Source organism: Anser brachyrhynchus, assembly GCF_964034855.1.
Source record: "Anser brachyrhynchus genome assembly, chromosome: 1".
Classification (NCBI taxonomy): Eukaryota; Metazoa; Chordata; class Aves; order Anseriformes; family Anatidae; genus Anser; species Anser brachyrhynchus.
The window spans coordinates 141458988-141483534 of NC_137694.1; the positions used below are offsets into that span (position 1 = coordinate 141458988).

The 24547-nt window shown below is 40.7% G+C and overlaps 1 protein-coding gene across 3 annotated transcripts in view; it reads left to right on the top strand.

Annotated features, from left to right (window-relative positions):
• The first annotated feature begins 10619 nt into the window (after positions 1–10619).
• GABRB3 (gamma-aminobutyric acid type A receptor subunit beta3) overlaps positions 10620–24547 on the top strand; it is a 121272-nt gene continuing 107344 nt past the window's right edge. For 2 of the 3 annotated variants that reach the window (XM_080593115.1, XM_080593117.1), the window contains exons 1-3: positions 17918–18655; positions 18768–18859; positions 18976–19043. In XM_080593115.1, coding sequence (XP_080449241.1) covers positions 18576–18655; positions 18768–18859; positions 18976–19043 — 240 coding nt within the window. In that variant the 5' untranslated portion in view covers positions 17918–18575. The other variant, XM_080593116.1, reaches the window with a different exon arrangement.

Below are 24547 nucleotides of genomic sequence, written 5' to 3' on the forward strand. Positions count from 1 at the left end.
CTGCATGTATGAAAACCCTAGTCACTCTTGGGGTTTTATCACAGTTCAAAGTTGATGGGAATATCAAGAGCTTCTATTCATCCACAGGCATCCATAAGAGATACTTCCTAAACAAACATATGACCTAACGCAACCCTACCCCTGAAATAAGGGGCGGGGGGGTGTGGGGGGGGTGACAGCAGCATATTTGAGGTGTGTGCAGGCAGGGGCACGTGTATGTGTGTGTGCTACCATGTTCTTCCAAGGCAGAGTTGTGCATTTTTCTGGGGGCTGTGTCTACATTGGTATCCCTGGTCTGCCAACCTGTGGTGGTTTTACCCAGCTGGGCAGCTGAACTCCACCACAACCACCCTCTCATTCCCCCCTCCCCAGAGGGAAAAGGGGAGAAAATATAATGGAAAAGACTCAAGGGTTGAGATAAGGAAAGGGAGATCACTCAATAATTGTTATCACAGGCAAAACACATGCAGCATAGGGAGATTAGCATCATTTATTGCCTATCACTAGCAGACTAGAACAGTGAGAAACAAACACCTTCCCCTCCATCCACCCTCTTCTACCTCCTCGCCCCAGACGGCACAAGGGAGTGAGGTTTGCGGTCAGTCCCCAACGCTTCCTCTCTTCTGCTCCTTCACGGTCGCTCCCTGCCCCTGCTCCCCGTGGGGTCCCTCCCACGGGATGCCGTCCTTCCTGAACTGAGCCTGCGGGGGCTGCCCACAGGCAGCAGCTCTTCAAGCACTGCTCCCACATGGCTCCGTACCATGGGGTCCATCCCCCAGGAGCAAACTGCTCCAGCACGGGTCCCCCACGGGCGGCAGCTCCCCCCAGACCCCCTGCTCCTGCGTGGGCTCCTCTCCACGGGCTGCAGCTCCGGCCCGGGGCCTGCTCCTGCGGGGGCTCTCCATGGGCCGCAGCCTCCTCCAGGCCACATCCACCTGCTCCACCGGGGGCTCCTCCACGGGCTGCAGCGTGGAGATCTGCTCCGTGTGGGACCCATGGGCTGCAGGGGGACAGCCTGCTCCACCAGGGGCCTCTCCACAGCCCGCAGGGGAACTGCTGCTGCCTGCCTGGAGCACCTCCTGCCCTCCTGCTGCACTCACCTTGGGGGCTGCAGGGCTGCTTCTCACTCCTCTCTCCCAGCTGCTGTTGCCCAGCAGTTTTTTACCCCTTCCTTACATCTGCTCTCCCAGAGGCCCACCTGGCTCGGCTCCGGCCAGCAGCAGGTCCCTTTTGGAGCTGACTGGAGCTGGCTCTGATCTGACATGGGGCAGCTGCTGGGCTCTGCTCACAGAGGCCACCTCTGCAACCTTCTGCTATCAAAACCTTGCCACATAAACCCAATACACAGCCATACTCCACAATGGGACAATAATACATCACGGCCTTCCACCCTGGCCAAACACACAGAAGAGCACAGGACATAAGCCTGGGAAGGTGCAGCATCTGGTGCATCTCCACTGTGCCTGACAGAACTCCAGAGGTCCCAATGGGCTGCACAGCTTGCCACAACCTCCAGGGTAGGCATATTCACGTGTGGCACAATCTGGCCTGTAGTTTCACATAACTACCTTAATTTAACAGAAAAGTAGAGAGAAAGTTGTTACTCTTAACAATGTTTTCTTTTTCTTAGGATTAATGCTTTTTAAGTATTGTTCTAAGTGAATTGTATGCATAAGCGCCAGTGAAAACAGATTAGGAAAAAAAATTACTAAAAAATATTGATTTATGTTACAAGCTAAATTAATCTTTCCAGGAGAGAAACTGGAAAAGACGCCAGAACATGCCACGCTGGAGCGTAGAAACTGTCAGCCCCATCGGTTCCTCTTTCTGTCTAGCATCAATTACAGTGGAGTTGTAGTGATTTCATTTAATACTGAAGGGATCATGTTAAGGAAGGAATAAACATTGATGAAGTATGTGTTTTGTTCAATTTGCTACTGTTTTAAAGAATGAGGTTTTAAACTTTCTGAAAGTTATTAGATTGTATGCATTCAATGAAAAGCAAGAAAATTTGTAAAGCATAATATGACACTGATTTCTAAAGCAAAAAAGAAATTGGATCTAAAGATCAGTGAACTATAACTTGTTTTCATTATGGACATTTCTACCAAGAGATTGTGCTAAGATTTAAAGCTGCTGCTAAATATACAGACACCTAGTGAAATGGCAAATCTCCGTACAGCTATAACCTTGTAAGAGTGGGAACATTGAATATCCTATTCAGTGGTTTCCTGTAGAAACTTACAGAAAGTGAGAAAGAAGAGGGCAAGTACTTACAAAGCCACCAGGAGAGAGGGCAGTTCCCTCAAGCCCAGCAGTAGTGAAGACCCAAGAAGGCATCGAGATGCTCCCAGGGTCCAGCACACCCTGGCAGCCTCAGTGTGCTCCTGCTCAGCTGGGGCTCCACGTGCCCAACTTCAAAGGGACTCAGGGTGGTGCTGAAAGGGAACAAGAAGTAAGTGGGTTGTTTTGGAGCAATGAAAACCTTTCTGGTGCAGAGGAATTAGTGTCTCATTTGCTCAATGACCAAAATTGCATTCACAGGCACACAACTTTCAGTGGGAAGTCAATTCCTCCGTAACTCTTAAATATCAGCAATTTCTAGTTCAACGTTAATCTATATTTAAACATGTACATCTATAAAAAAGAGTTATGCATGCCAAAATGAAGGGTATCAGAATGTCTGAAGTACTGTAAAATGGATGTTGAATTGATTTATTTTATCTAAAGCACTCTTGAATATAGAATTGCTTTCATGGGGGGAAAGTACCACCTATGTTTCCTAGAAAACAGAACAAAATATTGGGTGAGAGGAGACACATTCTCCTCCTTATCTGCCAGGGAAACCTTACAACTAGGACTCATGGGATAGCATTGACAAATGATTTAATTCCATGATGCTTGACCCATATTCCTTAAGTGGGATTTTTAAATGGAGATAAAATAATACCCACTTTCTTCTCTGAGGTTTCAGGTGCCTCAATATTACATTGTCTAATATATCTACATATATGCAACATTTGAGAGCTTTGAAAGAAAAATGCCAGTTATAGCTTAAAACCACATTAAATCCTTTTAGCCTTTTTACGTGTATAGTACAATTTCTGAAGATGATGAACAAAGCCAGGCAATTTAGAGAATCTAGTGGGTGAATAGACACTGAATGAATATGAACAAATGAAGGAGTACGAATAGATGTTGTTGTTGTTGCTGTTGTTGTTTTCTGGCTATAAAAAAAAGTATGTCAGACTTTTCCAAACCTCTTCATAAAATTCTTGATGAGCTGAGGTATTGAAAAATGTATTTTGGATTTCAGCAGTCTTTTTTTTCACGCTAAAGCACTTCATCGTGTTTTAAAATATAGATAGAGGGAATTTTGAAACATCACTTGAATAAAAATATCTCAACTACTTAATTCTTAAAAGTCAATATTTTCCTTTTTAGCAAAGTCAAGAGGACACTGAGAGTTTTTCGGTGTCACTAGAAGTTCATTTTGCATTTTAAACAAAAGTTTCAGCTATGAAAGTTCCACTGAGCCTTATTAAAATCATTAAATTAGAATAAAGGACTCCTGCAACAGATGGTGGGATGTCCCAGTATATTTAGGACAGTTTAGATGTACAGTCACATCTCAAAAACCTGTAAAATAAAAATGCTGTTAGTTCCTCTGATTCATTTTTAAAGCAAAGACTATTTCCGTGTTTTCTGACCCATCGAACATTTCCAATTTTTTTGTAGCCTGCCATGACTGTTTAACTAAACTTTACAGTTCTCTCACCCTCACACTTGACATGAAGTAGGGAAAACGAAGAGATGCATACACTCTGTTACCATCTTGTCTCTCTTTTAAATCAAAACTTCTGATGTTTAAAGAAGAGTTGTGGATGACAGAAAGTATAGCTCGAGGCTATGATACAATGCACTTAAAGGTCCCAAAAGAAATATTCTTAACAGTTATAACCAGCTCTGAAACATAACCTAGGAATGTAAATGTTAGGGCTGGGCTCTTACATTCAAATTTCCTGACACACTGTGGGCTGACAGCCTTTAAATTTATAAAGACTTCCTACCTAAACAACAAAAAGAGCTAAAGATCACTTAGAATAATTATTTTGATCTGTAATTACAAAACAGTAGCAACCTGTGAGGAAGTATTATCATGCATAGACCCAACTGATTATTTCTTCTGATCATACACATATTCAACATTTTATTTTTTTTTTTCAGTGTACAATTTGGAGGCTAGTTTTGTCTGTACAAGTACATAGTCTGTGGTGTGTGTGTATGTCAGGGCATTCCTAACCCTATTACACACATTTCTGTAAAACAATATGTACATTCACCATGTGGTTTAGAATGGATTGAGAAGTTATTCTTCACAACACTTTTTCAAATAAATATAATACTTGGGTATTTAATGGAAAAACCTTTTCTCCTCTCTTTCTATAATTTTATTTTCAAAACAGAACAAAAGAAATAATTTTTTGGTCTCCTGTGGCTGTCCACAATCCAAGGAATGATCAATAAAAGCCCTAAATTCTAAGGAGAACAAGGGCACCTTAAATTTTGGCACTAAAAGTACCTGAGGGGTACCTAATGGGCCCTGTCAAATGGATGTGCTCATTGGCATGGCTATTGTACAACAGCACCAAGTTCAGCACAGAGCTTGTTAGCAACACTACTTTCATTCAAAACTGTCATAACTTTGGGTCAGGATGAGCTCTACATTGTATAATGCAGGTCATAGAGTAACATTTAAAATCCCCAGCTGGACACAAGGATGAGACTCAAGGCTCCCTTCTGCTTCCCATATACCTTTGCGTGGAAAAGCTAAGGTCCCTCTGTGGGCAGCTGGCCTTTACAGTCTTGACCTGTCCAGAAGTGGTATCAATTATTCTTCATTAATTAATTTTTATTTTACTCGGACTACTATCCCTCATTCTGAAAATGAAAAAATAAAGTAAAATTGGAAAGAACTGAAAGAAATTGAAGAGGTTGAGAGAGTGGGTTTCTTTGTAAGTCAGAATTTCGAATTTCTCATGCTACTGAAGTTGAAATGCACTCCAATTCACATCAAAGGTGCACAATCCTTCTACCGAGAAGTATATCTCACACTTCTTATAATTAGGACACTTGCTGAATACATATATATTCTGGTCTGTGAAAGTGTAGAGAGGGTGTGGGATTTTTTTTTCCCTACAGGATTTTATGCACACTAAATGCATCTGAAAGTTTTTTTCTTCCTTACTTTCTTAAAAGAATGCATGTATTTTGTGACAGCACTCTAATAGTTTGGGAGGGTTAAAAAGGATGTCAAACTTTTGATCATTCTGGCATGTATGCAAATGCTTCAGGTGATGGGAGAACAAAAACCTGAAAAATTCATGCAACTGCATGAATTTCTGGGGTGAAGAACTGCTGACATAAGGACAGAGAAACAAAATCTTTGGTTTATCTGTGGAGAGTATAGTAATGCAAACAGCAGGACAGTTGATGATCTGAAAATTATTTTATTTCTGAGTGACAGTAGAACAAGAATATGTATTTCTGATCACACTGAACATAAAAATTCCCATATTGATTCAAGCCAAAGCTGCATCCAGTTGAGTCTCCTGCATCTGAAAATGGGCAGTAGCACATACTTTGGGAAGAGCATAAGAAACAGGACAGATGGAAGGTAATTCTTTCCTAGGTATAACCTTCCAGCTTCAGGCAGTCTGAGGTTTATGGACTTCCTCAGCCAGAGGGTGCATTCAAAACATTGATTTTAATAGCCATTGATGGAGCTCCCTTTCATGCATTTGTCTAATGGATTTTTGAGCCCATTTATAACTTTGGCCTCCACAGCTTCCTCTGGCAATGAACTCCACAATTTAATTATGCATTGTGTGAAAAAGGACTTTGTATTGCTTGCTTTAGACCTATTGCCTGGCCATCTGAGTGCTCCTTTTTTTTTTTTTTCTTTTTAATAGTACAAGCAATAACAAATAATCATTTATGCAGTCTGTGACTTCAGATACATCTATCATATCTCCCCTCCCCCATCTGCTTTCCAGACTTAACAGTCTCAGCCTAAGTCTCTTCCTTCCTACTGATGCTATTTCATACATCTAATCCTCCCTGTTGCTCTTTCTTGTACCTTTATCTATCTCTCAAGCTCTTTGAGCAGCACAGTGCTAAGTTTACAGGATGTGGGTAGACCACAGATTTATACAATACTGTACCAGTTCTGTTTTTTTCTGTTAATTCCCCTCTTGTTCTTAGCACATGTTTACCAAAGAGAAAGAGAAAGAGAAAGAGAAAGAGAAAGAGAAAGAGAAAGAGAAAGAGAAAGAGAAAGAGAAAAAGAAAAAGAAAGAAAAAGAAAAAGAAAAAGAAAAAGAAAAAGAAAAAGAAAAAGAAAAAGAAAAAGAAAAAGAAAAAGAAAAAGAAAAAGAAAAAGAAAAAGAAAAAGAAAAAGAAAAAGAAAAAGAAAAAGAAAAAGAAAAAGAAAAAGAAAAAGAAAAAGAAAAAGAAAAAGAAAAAGAAAAAGAAAAAGAAAAAGAAAAAGAAAAAGAAAAAGAAAAAGAAAAAGAAAAAGAAAAAGAAAAAGAAAAAGAAAAAGAAAAAGAAAAACATACCTTGTAGAAAAAAAACTATGGTATAGAACAAAATGGATTTGAACTAGAAGTATACACCTTCAAGAGCATCAGTGATTTAAAATGTGATTAAATAGGAGTCTACATCTTGACATATCCTGACTTCATCCTTCCCACCTTGCTCTTAAATGCCAATGAACAGGCTTGCAGACTTGCTAATTCATTGGCATGTTTCTGAGCAACACTAAACTTCCCAGCTCTGGCTGATGTCAAAAGGAGTCAAGAGTGGCTAGCCCTCATAGAATTGGACCTGAAAAGCATTGTTCTGGTAACTGTTTATGCTATGTGACGTTGTCACTTCCATATTATTTGTGGAGCTTGATGCTGGGAAAAATGAATTTCTAGAGAGGTTATGAAAGATCAGGGATGCTATAATGTCATCATAATTACATGTAACTTGGGCATCGGCATTACATAAAAGCATATTGAATGCTTACTTAACATAACATTTGAATAAATCATGTTTAAAATCATCATGTTCACTGAAACATTTATTTCAGCTAGAGCCACATAGTTTAAGCTTCTCATACATAAACATTTTTGGCATTATTTATGAAAACTTGGCTTGCATCCACTTAATTTATACTTTCCGAAATAAAAGATAGCTGTGTGAATTGTACATTTCTAGCAGAAACCTCCATCATCTGATGCTTACTAAGGTTTCAGCAGATCTACAATGGTAATTCAATAACTATGTCTATAATATCCCAGGAGTCTTAAACACAGTTTCCCATTTTTACATTTGGCATTTCAGTCTGTACTTTCTTATCTTGATAGGCTGAAATAATTTGTTAGTGCCTATCATGCTGGGTGACAGTGATGCCCTGGAATATGCAACCCAGTTAGCATGGGTTGAAACTCCTCAGAAAAGAGAAAGTGAATTTTTTGACTCATTGGTGTGGGTGCCTCACTGCTTCTGAAGTTTCTCGAGGGAGGGTTGGCAAGGTGGGCTGAGCAATCCTGAGGTAGAAGCCCAGAAGCAGCTGTTCTCAGGAGGAAGTTTAACCTGGAAGCTTTGCATCTGGCTGTTACAATCAGTAGTTATTGCACCAAAGCCATGTAGTACAGGCTTAGTTTGGACTCTGTGGTGTATGCTGGGTAAATCAACAAAAGTATTTTCTTCACTTCAGAATAAAAAAGCCTCTAGTATAATAAGGTATGCATTCTCCAAGTCTGTGGAGAGGGAGTTCAGCATCCCTTTTGTTTTTTATTCTGTTTGTACATGGCTTGTGCAAGGTGTGCAGAGTTCTTTTTAGAGTAGGAAAGGAAAGTATTCTCAATAGTAGTGTCAATGTTCAGATGCTTTCAGAATCTGAAGCTGAAATAGCTCTTTCTTGTTGTTAGCATTATCTTCTGAGCTATAAATATTAGCCTTTTTATCTATATTTTTATGCTGAATCTTTTTAGTAGATACACAACATCAAGAGTACTTGTTAAGCATTCTGTGATTCACTAACATTGCTTTGTGCCCTGGCCTGAATCCAGAAGGGGCTATTACATTTCACTCTCCTAAAGATTATTTTCAAATGAATATGATATTTAACTTATTTTTTGCTTTTATATGATCTTGTAAGATTTGAAAGGTGTGACACAAAATGACGATTTATGTTTAAAATTTAACTTACATTTAGTTAAAAGAAACTACCAATTCCAGCAATAGAGTACTAATATAACAGCCTTCCTGTTTCTTTGCTGCCTAACTTCCATTAGCAGAGATACTCCTTATGGAGCTCCAACTTAAAACATGTATGACATCTTCATCCGATAAGCTTTTGGAGGGCAATATGCTCAATGTACTGAAACAGATCTAGCTTTCCTTCCCATTAAATCACCATGGGTGGGATTTACCTCATGCAATATTACACACCCATAAGTTAGACATCTAAGTATAGGCTCTGTTCATAGTTACTGCGTAGTTATGAAGGGTGATTCATCTACACTACTTCAGTCTTTTTCAGCCTTTGGAGTTGCTTTCAGTCTTTGGACTGTTGTTTGTTTGTTTGTTTGTTTTTCTTTTCCATTGATTATTAAAGTAGCCTATGGTAACTGTCTGACACATTTAATTTTTGATGTTTACATCAGTAAGGAGGAACCCCAGTGAGAAACATTCTGAATTGTGGTATCATCTAGAAATTGTTCAGGCTTTGAAAAAAGACCAGAAAGCTATTATTTTGTAGTTCAGAAAAGTTCTAACCTTCCAGTATAGGTTGCTCACGGTATCTTTTCCTGTATTATATTGAGTGAGACTTCAAGGAAGCTGGGGGAAAAAAAAGGGCAGAAATATGAGCTACTATTTTTGTTAGTTTAATAATCCTAAATGCAAAACATTAGCTCTTTCTAGCAACAAAACCTCCACCAGCAACAATACTAAAACCATATGCCCTCCATTTGATTTACCATCAACGACTGCCTGGCTGCACACAGAGCCTCTCTGCTAATAGTGGCTCTAGGCAAGTGCATGTATAATATTCAAAGCAGTTTTGTTCTTTTATTAAAGTTGTGATAAGGATGCAAAGCATTTTAATGGGAATAATCAATTATATAATGATATTCATATACAACAAAGTGCTTTTAATATAAGTACTTTTAATGTGGTGCTTTTGTGATGGGGGAATTACTTTTGTAATACTTTCAGAAGCATGTCTTCTACTGGTGCCAGGCAGACAGCAGTAGGAGACTTCTGTAGGAGATGAACTCAATTTACTCATCATTCACAAGAAGGCATTTTTCAATGCAGAGACCAAAGGGTTTTACCACTCTGCTGAATAAGAGAATTTCAACATCAAGATGTGTCTACATTTTTCTATGAGAAGAAAAAAATGGAGTGCATTATCAGTCTGAATAAAAGCCCATTGTGAAACTTCAACGTTTAAAAGATGACATTTGATTCTTTCCTGATACATTTGCCTAACCGTTTTCCCAATCTCCCTTGCTATTACAATTTTTCTTCCAAAAAAAGAAGCTAAGTAAATTCTATCCTGATATTGGCATTTTTGCTGATGGATGCTAAAAGTTATAAGATAAACGGTGGCCATACAAGATGTTTGCACTGTTTTGAAATTTTTTAATAAATATATTAACAGAAACTGTAAATTTATGTAAGCATCTTTTTATCTAATGTGTATGGATATATTTAGCTAAGGGAATCAAAACCAGACACTTCTTTTATCTATACTGTACATGGTAATGTGGAAATGATGCCCTCTTCCACCCATAGCTCATTTGCTATCAATCCCAAGACAGTTTTCTTGATATCAGCTAAGATGCATCTTCATCTGTCATTCCTTTGGCTATGTTTGGGAGCACAGTCCTAAAGGAAGACTAAGGCTAAGCATGCTCCCTCACTCTATATCCAACCTCTGCAAATGTAGAGTGCTTACTCCAATACCTTCCAGCAAGTGGCCTTGTACATTTTGGGAAAGAACCCAGACCTCTTCTCAACACTGACCATGTGACTCTACCAAAAGGAGATATATGACCATAGTCAGGGGGTAAATTTGGGTCAGTCTTGGGGCTTGAGATGGTCCTTTGCTGTCCTTCCTCCCCTCCTCTCTCCTTTGCTAAACTCAAGAAATTACACCAAGCCTACACTGAATCACGGAGGACTGGACAAGAAGTGTGGACACCATAAAAAAGTATCCTTGAGAATGGCAATCTAACCACAAAAGTGTGGTCTCAGGCATGCAATACTGTGATCTTTAAATTTAGAGCAATGTGGCTTGTGAATCCTGATGCCTAGAAATATCAAAGAACAGGATTCACGTGAAGATTAGATGTAGGTGTCTACATGAGAACTGCGTGCTCCCATTGTGTCAACAGAGATCCAGTCAGCTCAGTGAATGGAACCTACATATCGGAAGCTGGGGATCCTTGTCTTGTATGGGATCTGACCCAGGAGGCTCAACTCAGTTCCCAGACACAAGCATCCCTAGCCGTTGAGATGGTCCAAGGTATCCACCTTGGACTTCAGTCACCTCTCCAGAAGAGCGTAAGTCTCCTCTAGGTCCTGTGTTACATCACAGCTCTACACAGTGTCTCAAGTAACTCAGGGCATCTTAAATGGACTAGACGGTGGCATCTTAACTGGAGAGCTGCCCAGCTCCACCAGTTCTGTATTAGATGGCTGGCTACTACAAGGGGATTCACGTCATGAGAGAGACTCCACATGTCCCCACCCAATGTACATAAGAATAAGGCATTCACAATATTCAGCGGTTAACGTCCTTTATCCAGTGCATATTTAATGTGAAATGCATAACCACTCCAGGAACAGGGACCAAACCCAATATCTACCTTTCCCATGTAAGTGGAGCTTAATGCATTCATACTCAGGATCATTTACCCCATGCTTTTAGTTCTTCTCTTTAACTTCTCTAAGCAGACAGGTACAGTAATGCACAGAGACATAAATCAGATTGGAAGATACAAATCAATATTTATTATGGAGTGCCCCTTACATTCATCACGCCTTATCAGAAACTACTTAGCTAAAGCTTATATTTTATTGCTGATTCCAGCAAAGCCAACACATTCCAGACAATATCTCCTTGTGTTCCCTCTTAAACCCCTTAAACCAGTGGCATTATTTCAGGAGAGCCCTTTGCTCCCACATATTCTGAAACAAACAAAAACTGTCAGAAAGAAAATCTCTTCTCTAGTCAAAAAATTCAAAATGTGTTCTGAAAAGTAAGGTGGATTTCAGTTGGAAAAGCTCAGAAATACTGAATTAAGCTTCAAATCCTCTATTTTCCCTTTTTTTAAATCAACCTCATTTGTTCAAACACATTAAAATATTCAAAATCTCACATCTCACAACGTATTTATTTTTATATTGAATATATTGCATTCCACTTCAGTAGATTTTTTTAGTTCAGCTTACAAAAAATAATAAAATAACTGAATTGGATAATGTTCATCTGGATCAATTAGAATTTTTTTTCTGAAAATTATTCACATAGCTTGATCGAAACTATATTGTTGTATCATGTTTTTCACAAAAGCAGTGACTACTTTTTTCCTTTTTCATTTCTTGGCAACCTAGTCATGGATCTATAATTAAAAACCACTTAGACAATTTCCAAAAGATTATTACAATGCTGTCATGCCAGGGGTTGAACAAGTCAATTTAAAGATTTTTTCTTCTATCCCTAGTTTCTACAATGATGGTCTGAAAACCTTTGAGGCCCTAAACTCTGTTTTGGCAATGGACACAGGGCATGCAAATGATATTCTCTCTTTCTCTCTTTTCAGGAATGCAGTTGAAGAAAACAAAAAATTATATGCAATTTACGACACAAGGTGAGTAACAAAAAGTACTTTTAAAATGTGATTATTATCTATAAATGGGATGTTAATTCTTTAACAGTTACCAACTACTGTCAACATTTATTTTAAAACCTTATTTTTCCTGAGCCACGACATAATCTTTAAATTAAAGAATAATACCAAATATTTTAGATCATCATGCTCAAAGTTCTATATCTACCTAATAAAGTTTCCCCTTTATAGAGAGAGATTACCCTTTGTATATAGAGAATATGACAGAGAAATTTACTTACACAGCCATCTTAATTTACATGTTATCCCACAGATGGAATATGGCCCATGATCCCACTCTGTGTATTATGAGCTTAACTGTGGCTGTTTCTGATGCCAGTGCTTTGGGACCGAGAGAGAAGGGCTAGCTGGCACAGGTTGGGGAAGAGGGGATGCATTAAAAAAGACGACGAGGCACTTCCATGAGCACAGTGCTGCGCCTTGGCAGTGAACGGCTGGGGATGCAGCCTCTGTATAAACACACCTCCACACTCTCCACACTCTGAAACATTTCCTTTCCCCCTCCTTAGCATAAGTTTAAAAAACAAACAAACAAACAAACAAAAAAAACTACCTAGACAGCAAGACATAAATCAGAGTTTCACTTTATTCAATCCGTAGCTTTTTCTTTGTTACCCTGTATTATCACTTCCAGAATTCTTCCTAATCTTAGCAAATCAGGATTGATGCCAAATCGTTTCACTGCACTTGCTTCTCATTGCTTATCCTGTTTTATGTAGGAGTGTTTGCATGTATAAATGGCTTGTTGGGTATTTTTGTTTGTTTGTTCTGTGTTTCTTTGTCTTTCAACTTTTCCATTGTTAAAATTCAAAGGGACACTTGGATGAAAATGTCTGGAACCTACATTTCTTAGTGTTTTAGCCAATCCTTATAGAGATACATCAGCTAGAATCCTGATTTGATCTTCCTTTAAATATACATAATACTAAATATAAGCAATTCAAACACTTGTCTTCCTCACTCTGTATAATGTCCTGCACAATAGGGCTTCGGTTTTGACTTGGAATTTTGGCCACTCTAGTAAAAAAAAATGCATAAACAATAATTATGGCAAATTAAATTCATAATGTTATTGCCTAAATATGAAAACACAAAGAAAGGGGCTATAGCATTCTATTTAGTCCAGCCTTACAGAGAAAAGGTAACTGCTTCATATTATTTTGTTAAGAGTAATGTGCTTCCGACAAAGGGATTTAGATGAAAACACTCAAGTAGAAACACTTAAGAATGAAGTCCTATGTAAAATAACTCTTCTTCAACTGCAGCTGCAGTAAAAAAAAAAAAATCAAAACTCAGTTACTTGTTTTTCTAAACACAGACTGTGTCTTCATCAGGACAGAGACTTAAAGAATTGTACTTCCAACACACCAAGGCTTCTCTAATGCATTTGTGTTATTTCAGCGCATAATCATTAATCTTTATGATGAAAAAATGTGAGTTATAAAGAGCCTCTATTATTTCTTCCTCTGCCAAGGTGTCAATGGATTTTTATTTTGATGTCTGACTCATAATGTGCATAATCCAGAGGTTTTGCCTCCAAAGGAATGGAACAGTGCAGGAATGCTATTTTAAATTCATTCAGATAATGCAATTTTTTGTTCTATTTTCTTGAATATGAAGAAAAATAACCATCTGAAAATTAAACAGAAGTTCAAAACAATTTGGGTCAAGCCTCTTATCAAAGGCAGATTTTTGTCCCCATTACTCATATTGATTAATACCTCATTCTTGTGTGGCCCACTGAAACATTAAGATCTCTACTACATCAGAACTGTTGACATAACAACATAAATATTTCAGTATAATTAAATGAAAACCAGCAAATTATACAACCAAAGGAAATGGATTCATGCAACACTGCAATCTGCCTGGCAGAAATGGGGACAATGAGTATAAACTCAGTGTAAACTCAACATCAGCAAATATTACATACACTTTCTGACAAATATAGATAAATATACATTATATACATTATAAATTAGGTAAATATAATACTGTTTTCCTCACATAGCATACCCAACAATCATTGCTCATTATTTGAAGAACCAGAGTGCAGCACATGAAACTGTCCAAGTGAAGAGCATTCCCTAAGCCCTGATGCCGTGCATCCACTCCCCAGCCTCCTGCTGTCACTCTAAAGCTCAGTTTCTACTAAGATACTGAAGGAAGAGAAGCAAGAAAGCTGAGCTTTCTGAAGAAAGCATTAAGTTTCTATTGAATATTGTTTTGGAAAAAATGCCCATCAACTTTTAATTAAATAAAGTAAAAAGGAAACCAGGTTTGGAAAGGAAAAAGGAAAAAAGGAAAAAAAAGAAACCTTGAAAATTTTCTTGTGGATTTTTTTTTCCAGCCAGTTTTATTAATTACACCTTCTCAGCAGGTTAAACCAGCAGGCTATTAAAATTGCTGCAAGGCAGAATAGGTAAGCAGCAGCGTGAGTCTCAGCCAAGTAAGATTAATGTCCTGTGTTCCTCAGAAGACAACACTTCAGCTGTAGCAGCAATTCTTCCTACATTTCTTTAGTTTCTGTCTGTCTCTGTTTTGTACCTCTGAACCCTCTGTGATTGCAGTTTGCTTCAGGATAAGACTGGATCTCTGTCAAAATCGGTTAAATGACAGAGAAGCCAGAGAGGAAAATGAAAAGAAAATGTTCTGATAAGTGATTCTGACCTCAGCGTGTAAGTTGGGTTATGTTCATTTTGTCAGGTAAAGCCTCAGTACCACTTTCCAGTGTAAGAGCTCAGTGATGTATTGCATGATGTGATCAAATACTTCTTCCCTGATTCTCAAGCCAGTCCTTCTCCTACAGTCTGGTGACTGATAGTGGCAGTCCTGCAAATGCATCAGTTGTAAGCAGACCTCTCTCCTTCTCTAGGCATTCCTGTCATTGCCTCCTCTTCTGCATCTCCACTAGTACTGATAGGGATGAACGAACCTAGAATTCGTTCCAAAATTTTGAGTGACTCTTCATTCCACTCCCAATGCCTTCAACAATTTCTATCCTTTAACCAAGGCTGAGCGTGCTCTGCTCTAGCTCCTTCTGAAAGGAGATGATGAGTTCATCCACACAGCACGTTAGGGCAAATCAGGGCTGTGCTCATGAATTTAATTGTTTGATCATTCGCACTTACTGTGCTTTGGTTCACTTCACAGAGCAGTCTCAGAGCACATGAACTGGATTCCTTTCTACAAAACTAAGGTGGATAACACACTCCAGCAGCATACCAAACGTGGTCCAACAGCAAACGAGAATTTCAAACTGTTTCTAAGAAAACACACCCAAAATGTGTATAGCATGGATGCTGGGTCCTCAGCAGCAGCTGTTCTGAGCTACAGAGCAGCCTCAGTACTTGCTAACACCAGCATAGCCAAGGAATCCATTGCAACCCCACTCACCCCAAGAACTTATTTCACATCGAGGCTTGGCAGATGTACTCTTCCACATGTACTTGCATCAGCCCAAGGGCAGTCCTTTTGCTCCTCCACACATAATGCTTGCCTTTGCAGATTAGACTTAATCCATTTTTGAAGTGGCCTTTACCAATATTGGCAATGCCAAGGAAGAAAACAGTATTACCGTGCTTGCCTTATTGATCAAAATTTGATCGGGAGCATAGATCTTAACTGTCCAGCGGCCTAAAGGCTAGAACACTGACCACAGCAGAAACCATGATAAATTTTAGTCCCTGAACTACAACATTCGAAGTCTCATCTTTTACAGGAAGAGTTTTGCTGGGACAGAAAGACTGTATGTTAGAAAAAGAGCACGAGTGAGAATGAATTATGATTGCAGCTAAAGGAAGCAGAGAATCAGGTTCCATTTATTTTATCCAGTAATTACTTCATGAATTACTTGATTATGAAACAATGGGACTTTATAGATAACAGCCAAACCAGTAGGCCACAAACTCATGTTAACTCTTTCCCCCTCTCACCTATTTAAGTATTTGCTGTGAAGTAAAACATTTCAAACAGAGATTAAAACCTTACCCTGATGTCCTGCAGCTCAGGCTGATGTCAGGGACATGTCCTCAGATGTTCTTCGATCTAGCACCTGCATGCTCTGACTGGGTGCTTTGTTTTTCTGAATAAAAGCACCCAAACTCCTTCCTGACATGTTTTGAAATAAGCTTCTTGCTTTTTGAAAAGAAAAGTTTAGGAGCTTAATTCCAGGAATAGAGTAAAGGTGGTGAATTTTGGGGCAGGACAAGGAACCTATTTCCGTGCCTTTTTCTTCCTACTGACCACATTAAACAACTCTCCAAATGTCTTTGCATCCATCATTTCCTTAAATACTCTGTGCTGTGTGGAGCTTGTCTGAGCCTTACCTCCAGACTGGTGCTGCAGAAGATGTGTTCTGAGTCTTTTCTGTGCACAAAATCTCAAGTGCCATTTTCACAGCGAATGTCACATGTACAGAGTAGTTGAGATGATTTTTACCTTTCATGAAATTCATTCTAAATTTCTCATTTGTAATGTCATTCAGTTACTGCTAAGCATAATTGAATTCAAAATCCCAAAGAAGAAACGCTCCAAAACTCTCTACTTTCTTGTCCCATCAGCTCCAACCTGGGTTATCTTTAAAATACCCACAAATATATGGAAACAGTTGCTCTGAAAGCTCAGAAAGACAAATACTTAAATGAAGTGATAAAACGTCAGACTCTACATCACTTTTGATTCATTCATACCTCAGATGTGTTTTCAAAGTACCAGAATAGTGCATTAATCAGAAGTACTGTTCTCTAAAATATTTTATTTCTGTTATAAAACTGACAACCTATTTAAGAAAAGTTATTAGTGTTCAAATACACTTTTAAATCACATTAAATTCTTCGTAAGAAATATTTTCATTGATGTTAATGTTCTCTTCCAGCATTTAGGGAGAGAGAAATGGGTTGGTACCCTTCCCTAACTTCACTTTCTCTGAAGTCTTTGAAAGAACCAGTGTTCAGGACTGCCCATCCATAGTATTAAAAACAAACAAAAAACTGGATCCAGGTTCCTCAAATCAGTTATGTGTGTATATACAGTTGTTTGATGTTTTAGCCCTTGAGTCAGGTATACTTCAAGTCACAACTCTTAAGTTTTTAAATGGAAGCTAGGATTTCACCTACTTTGTAATCATAGTAATTATGGCACTGTTAAAAACAAAACAAACAAAAACAAACAAACAAAAATAAGCCTAACAACTTAAAATGAAGTCAGGAGATTTGGCAACACTCAGTTCCTCCACATTTTTCCTCATGGCCTATAGGCTACCACATTGTTTTCAAAGCTGGGCCTGCTCTCCCCTTTATTGTAGGTTTCTTATTAACTGCAGAGGCAACAAGGTCAGTATGTATGACATGGATTGCACTCATCTTTCATTTTAAGAATTTGTTGGGGGAGAAACAAAAAGCCACCCGTGCTTTCTCACCCTTACACAAAACCACAGCATTGAAGTGTCTGTCTTCTTCCTTGCAGTTTCTCTGAGGGAAGAAGAGATGGATAAAGTAAAACAGGTTGTAAGAGAAGAAATGCAAAAAAGATATATATTGTTTCCCTCCCCTTGACTAGTAAAATTTTGTGCTCTGGGATAGATCGGTGCCCACCGATCCCGGTGTAACAAGAACCCGGAGCTGGCTGGGGACATGTTTACACTGCCGGTAGGGCATGGCAGAGAGGTCCCTGAATTGGCATTGACAAAGAGCTGGCTCTGGAGCCGAAAGCAATATAGCCAAGTCAGCGGGCTTCTGTTTCCACGCCAATTAGTCCTGCTGAAAGGCCTAATTAACCTGGAAGGAGGTTAACAATAACAACAACTGCGCTGCCTCCACCCCAACTGGCATTTCGCAAGGAGCACCCAGAGCCTCGCAGGCAACCCAACAGCCAGCAGGCAGCCCCCGCAACACGCCTGTTTGGCACGGGGCCGCTTCCCTTCATTACCCCGGGGTAATTAACGAAGCCTGGGAGCCGGCGGGTTTGGCCCTCAGGAGACACACGACGACGGCCACCCGACAGGCCGGGTGCCCCCACACGTCCCCCTGCCGTGTCGGGGGACACCCCCGTGCCCCCGGCACCCCCCTGGAGCCCCGGGGCGTTGCTCCTGAGGGGCTTCGGCCACCTAAGAGGCGGCGCGGGGGCGGCTGCCCCCTCAGCCCCGGCCCCACGGGGTGCCCATGATGGGGCAGTGGGGTGGCCATGATGTGAGGGGGGGCTACCAGAGGGCGCCGCGAGCTGCCCCGGCTGCCAGTCTGGGGGCTCGAGGGGCACGCGGGGAGCCGCCCCCCGCCGTCCCTGGCTGCTGCCGGGCCCCGTCCCCGGCGAGCCCCCGTTCCCCGCAGGCGCCCTCCCCTCCCCTCCGCTCCCGGCAGGCGGGAGGGCACCGGCGGAGGGCGGCTTCCTCCGGGGCTCGGCGGCTGTGGGGTGGGCGCGGGCGGCTGCTACGGTGTCTGGGCGGGGGTGGGGGCTTTTTTTGGGGGTGGGAGGGCGGGGTGGGGTGGGGGGGAGAACGGGGGACTGTCGCCTCCGCCTCTTCCTCAGCGGCAGCCGGGGCAGCCGGATCGCGGCGGTGGCGGCGGCTGCTGCTGCTGCGCGGAGGGAGCCCGGGAAGGAGGGATGTGGGGCTTTGGGGGAGGCAGGATCTTCGGGATCTTCTCCGCTCCCGTCCTGGTGGCCGTGGTCTGCTGCGCCCAGAGGTAGGAGGCAGCGTGTCCCGGCGGCGGGGGACCGCGCTGATGGATGGGCTCTGCCCCCCGCCCCGCTCCCCAACCTCGGCCCCTGCCTCCCCCGTCTCTCTCGCCCCCACAGTGTGAACGATCCCGGCAACATGTCCTTCGTGAAAGAAACTGTGGATAAACTGCTGAAGGGCTACGACATCCGCCTCCGCCCGGATTTCGGAGGTGAGTGGCACCGGCCGCCGCTGCCCGCACCCCCCCGTTTTGTCCCGGGGCTGCCCGGCCCGGCCCGGCTCGGCTCGGCTCGGCTCCCCGGCTGACCGTGTGTGCTCTGCCCGCAGGTCCGCCCGTCTGCGTGGGGATGAACATCGACATCGCCAGCATCGACATGGTTTCCGAGGTCAACATGGTGAGTGAGTGCGGGGGTGCCCGTCCTCCTTCCCCCCCTCACCGCCGCTCTGCCCGGGCAGGTCGAGCCCGGCCGGGTGCTGAGCGCAGCCCCTCTGGGTCTCCAAACTTTCCATCCCTGTAGGACTCGCTTTTTCGGATTTCGCTCCTTCCCCTCTCGGTGCGAGCAGAGCGGGGCTGGGGCTGGCAGCGGCCGCCCCCCGCCCGCTCGGTCCGGGCTTCTTGGGGAGGGCGAAAAGCGAAAAAAAAAAAGGGGGGGGGGGGGCTCGGCGGCGGCCAAGCTCCCACCCGAGCACCGGGGAGCGATGCTGACAGCTCCAGGAGCGGGCTGCACGCCGGAGGCATCTCGCCTTTTGCTCCTCCGAGCGGATTTTCGGGGGCTGTCGGGTTGACCGAGGGACCGGCGTGCGTTCAGTGCCTTGCTGCAGCCCGGCCCCCGAGGCAGCGCGGCTGGGTGGGCTGGCGCCGGGAGGTGGGTTTGCCGTTTCTTGTCCTGATCCTGAATCCCAGGTGGAGTTTTCGAGCGTTTCTGAGCAAATTCCCTGTTCCTCCTTCGTCTCGGGTTCTTCCTCCTAACCTTCCTTTAGCAAATCTAAGGTAAAACGAGCGGGCTGCTCCGCGGTTCTGTAGTTACGTTTATGTCATTGCAAATAATCCTCTACATTAAAAAGCGGAGCTCTTTTTCAGTAGATAATGATGCTAACACAAGCTCTACCTCTCCTTCAACTCATTGTTGCAGCGTTACAAGCTGACAGAGCCTGACTTTGTAGGTGATCTGTGTGTTTTACTTAATTCTGCCCCTTCCTTCCCCTGCTTTACCCAAAATGCTGACATAGAAACTTTTTGCTGTGCTTCTGATCTTTTACAGATGGTTTTTGTAGACATACAGCCTGTTTACGGTTCAAGCGCCACCAACATCCTCCTAGATACTCATTTAGGGGGGCAATTGAGGTAGCTCTCATTTGTAAGAGTTTGTTTTAGGCTTCCTGCAAATTCAGGCAGCAGCAGGGACATCTCTTATATTCCACAGGCTCTCCTGTACCTGTAGCATTGCTTCTTAATAAAATGAAAGCTGAGTCCTTGAAGAGTAATTCAGAAGTCTGACTTCACTGTTCTCACTGCAACCTTCCCACCTTTGGCTATGCTTCGTTCTTAGCAAAGCAGTGAATTACAAATTGAATTTATATATAACGTTCTTCTATGTGTGAAGTGCCGCATTGGCAGTAAATATGAGAAACAGACCAAGATGCGAAAGAAAACTACAAGATATGCAGTGATTTTTTTTTCCAGCTATGGGAAGAAAGCCTGTTACATTTAAATAATTTGTCCAACCCACCGTAGCAGGGATATGAAGAAAAATTACATATGCTGCCTGTTATGCTGCTAGACTGAGCATTTAGATCTTAAATGAGACAGGAGCTCCTTGAGAGGACAGGTGAGCCAGCCTAGCACTTGCTTTAGTTTCTAGCAGGGGCACAAGTTAGTGCCTGCTGTTTCCCATGACTTGGCAGAGCTCTAAAGAAATGAAGAGTTTCCTTCTATGTCCTCTAATGGGGCAAGGCAAAGTCTGAAAAAGAGTAATGCTGATCTTGCAACAGAAACAAATAACTGTTTCTAAAAGGAAGTACTAAAGTACTGTTGTTACCAAAACTGTACGTATTTACTTCAGGAAAAAATGAGCAGAAAGGGCTTCTGGTTAGTGAACTACAGCTGGACTTCCAGTTGGTCTTGTCGCTTCTGCCTTGGAAAGAAGTCTTCTATGACTAAGCCTAGCTGTATTCAAGCACTGTCTGAGTTGATTAATTTCAGTTATTCAGGTAACTTTATACTCATTTGCAAAGATTCTTGTGTAAATATCAAGAAGCAGTGAATAAGGAAGAAAAGAAGGAGCTTTTCAAAATTGCTGATGTTTATGTTTTAAGATAGTACTTTGGAGGGGAAAAAAGTCACTGTTAGTTTGAAGACATGTGTCTCTGGTGAACTTCACGCTAGTTACCAACTAAACTTTTAATCTTTGACATATTCTTCTATTTAATGCCAAGCAGATATTTTTAGCTTCGACCTTTAGCCTCATTAACTATTGAAATATCTTACAAGAATCTCTCTGAACTGTGGTAGCATGGACATTAATTCCTTTGATTTAAATCTAGACATTGGTGTAACCTTTTATAAATTAGCTTGTTAAAATTCATCTCTATATTAAAAATAAAATAACCAGGGAATTAACATTCTTCAATTTTATGAATATAAATAAAAAGTTATTACAGCAAGTTTTATTGTACTGCCTTCTAGGCAGCCTGTAATGTAGCCTTCAGTGATGTGATGACAATTCTTTGTAATAAGAATTACAGCTTGTGTCATACTCTTCTATTTTTAATCAAACTGTAGCCTTATTCTCAATGAATCTTTAGTTACTAGGTATTCACTTCACTTTCCAATGGTTTAAAAAATTATTTGTGTATTTTTGGTCTTCCTGTTGAAAATTATTGGAAGTCCTTTGCCCTCCATAAGTCCAGGTTAACCTCCAGCTATGTTTTAGAAGAGACTAATTGAATAGTAATATACATCATACTTAGGTTACATGGAAAAGTTAACATTTTTCTTTACTTATGGTGCTGTAACGCTAAGCTGGATCAAGAGAACTGATGCAAGTATCAGATTGTTTTACTGCAAAGTTCTAAATCACCAGTTTCTATTTGATTTCATAATATCTTGAAAACATCGGGGAGCTTTATTGTTACTTGACCATACTATTTACATCATACTGAAAACAAAATATTTATGAAGTAAAAATAATATGCTTTCATGTTTATACTTTTACATATGTGGTAGCAACAATAGATTAATCAAGTTGAATGTACGAAGTGCATTTTTCAAGGAAGGGCTGCAGTCTGTTAGTGACCTGCATGTATATATATGTGTAAATATATGTATATGTATACATATATATATATATATCTCCATGAGTGCTTTATTTCCCTGCTATACTTATGCATGCTTTCACATGATTATTTGCCTATTTCACAAACTTTACCTGAAATTGGGTACTTAGCCACCTACCTATTTTTGTGCATACCTACAATAATTGCATTTAAAACTGCTGTAAGTGCATGTAAATTGTACGCTAATGTATATCTCTAAACAAAATACTAATTGATAATACTAGAATATACTGAGAAAATACTATAAATCCTTTTACCAAAAAAGAGCGCTGAAGATTACAGTTGTCTTATTACAATAGTTTAGCTTTATGATACATAATTTTACATGATTTTGGTTGATTGTGTTCTGTACTTTCTCTGTTTTGGAGGAATGTTTTCCTTGGATGATGCAAATTGAAAGAGAGTTTTTATGCTTTTTACTAGTCTGTCAGCCTGTTTCTGATCAGACTGCATCCACAATTACTGAATTTTTATAGTCTGTTTTTTTCTTTCATTGTTGTTCAACATTTGGTCTGTGAATCAAACGTGTTAGTTCCAGACATATAATTTCCAAGCAGCCAAATACTCCCATAGCGTTTTATTCCCTAAGAAGTTAAATAATCAATACATTGATTCTCCCAACAACCCCTCTTTAAACTCATCATTGTAGCTCGAAGACTAAGGTGCTGTGCTTTCATTTTCCCATCATTTTAGGATGTGGTTTATAGCTTATGTGAGATAAAGCTATAAAGTGGATAGAGAAAATGAGGGGATCAGTACAAAAATGAACCCTTCTCCTTAGAGATAATGTTTTGCAGAGAACGGTGTGATCTCCTGTAAGCAAGGAATCTTGTGCTACTGCTCGCTAAACTGCTCTTGCATTCTCTTTGTGCATACAGGGGACTTCAGAGCTGTTGATCCAGGATTTTTCAAAGGCTCTAATTTCAATAAAATTAAACCAGGAAAACCCAGGAGGCATCATTGGCTATATAGTCCTCCTGCTGTTTTTGAGAATACTGTACTAAGAAAATTAGTTTGACATAAAGTCAGATCATAAAGCTTATGAGTTGTTTCTGAAAAAGATGTAATCTGTTCTGTGCTAGCACTGTAATTTTTTATTTTTACATATGTTCCAGTATAAAACTTCAAGTACACATATGGACTCCATTGGGTGCCTGCTATTTTCTAAGCAGTTTTGACATCTTTCTGACAAACAGTGTTTTACTTGCTGCTTTAAGGTCAACTGAAGTTCTTACATAGGACAAATATTGTCTATGTTCCTTAGATAGCGATGCATAAAGAATTATTTCTAGGTAAATTAATTCATACTTCACCTGAAGTACTGGAGACACCGAACCTTCATGCTTCCATTGCTGTGACTTGTCTAGTCTTTCTTCAGATGCCTGAAAAATAGGGTGTGACTCAGTTCTTGTAAACTGAGATGTATACAATTAGTTTTCTAAATGTGAGCTGGATTGGTACGCTCTGCGACTATAGTTAATGGAGATGTAGGACAGAATTTGTCTGCTTAGGCAAAGGTGTCTGTTGTCATTCTGTCTCTCATGCATCATACTTGCCCTCCAATTTCCAATTCATAAGTTCTGTGTCACGTCTGCATGCTCTGTGCAGCTGTGTTGGATGTCATACCAGCTGCTGAAGTTTAAACAATTGTCTTATCCTTGTCAATACAGCCAATGGAGAGCTATTTAGCTTAAAATAAAGAGGACACTTAAATAGTACTTCCTAAATATTTCAAATGCCCCAAGGTATCCATTTCGGACTCTGACTACCTGTCCAGAAGGGTACAAGACTCCTATAGGTCTTATGCTGTACCTTCCAGCCCTATGCAAATGTTTTTACACAATCCAGGGCATCCAAAACAGCACCAGACAGCCACATTTAGGTAAGTGAATTCTTTCCTTATTAGGGAATTCCAGCCCTTAGGCTGCACATCCCAAGCTCATCATCCAGGTTCCTTCAAGAATCAGGAGGTGGAGGCAGACACTGAGTCTTCGGGCAGCCGCAGTGCTAGGCATGGCGAAACGTAACCTCTGTTTTCTATCATAAACTTAACCTATATTTCCTGCCATAAACATCTACCTTCTAAATACTTTGCAAGCAGAATATCAAAGTTACCTCATGCAGGAAATTGTGACTGATTTGTGGTGTATTTGCTTTGAAGATTCAGATGGAGAAATTGAGTTGTAATAATAGAGTGATTATGTAATTGTGGCTATTACAAACAAGTTTTCTAGCTAGAAGATTCATGTGTGCAATGCTTATAACAAAGCACAGGAGTTTAAAATAAAATATATAATTTTATACACTTTAAAAATTTATTTTATAATTTAATTTCCATAGGGAGACTAGTGGATCATAGTGAGTAGATATGATATACATTCAAAAATGATTTTTATGATCTGTATGTACGTATTTGATAGATAATACAGGGGGGAAACGAAGAAAAAAAGAACAAACAGAACAAAATTAAACAAAAAGAAACCCTGCCCGAGCAGGGAAGCATATCTTGAGGCCAGCATAACCCTGCAAAGACTGGTGTCACTGTGCTGGTGATGCGCCAGCA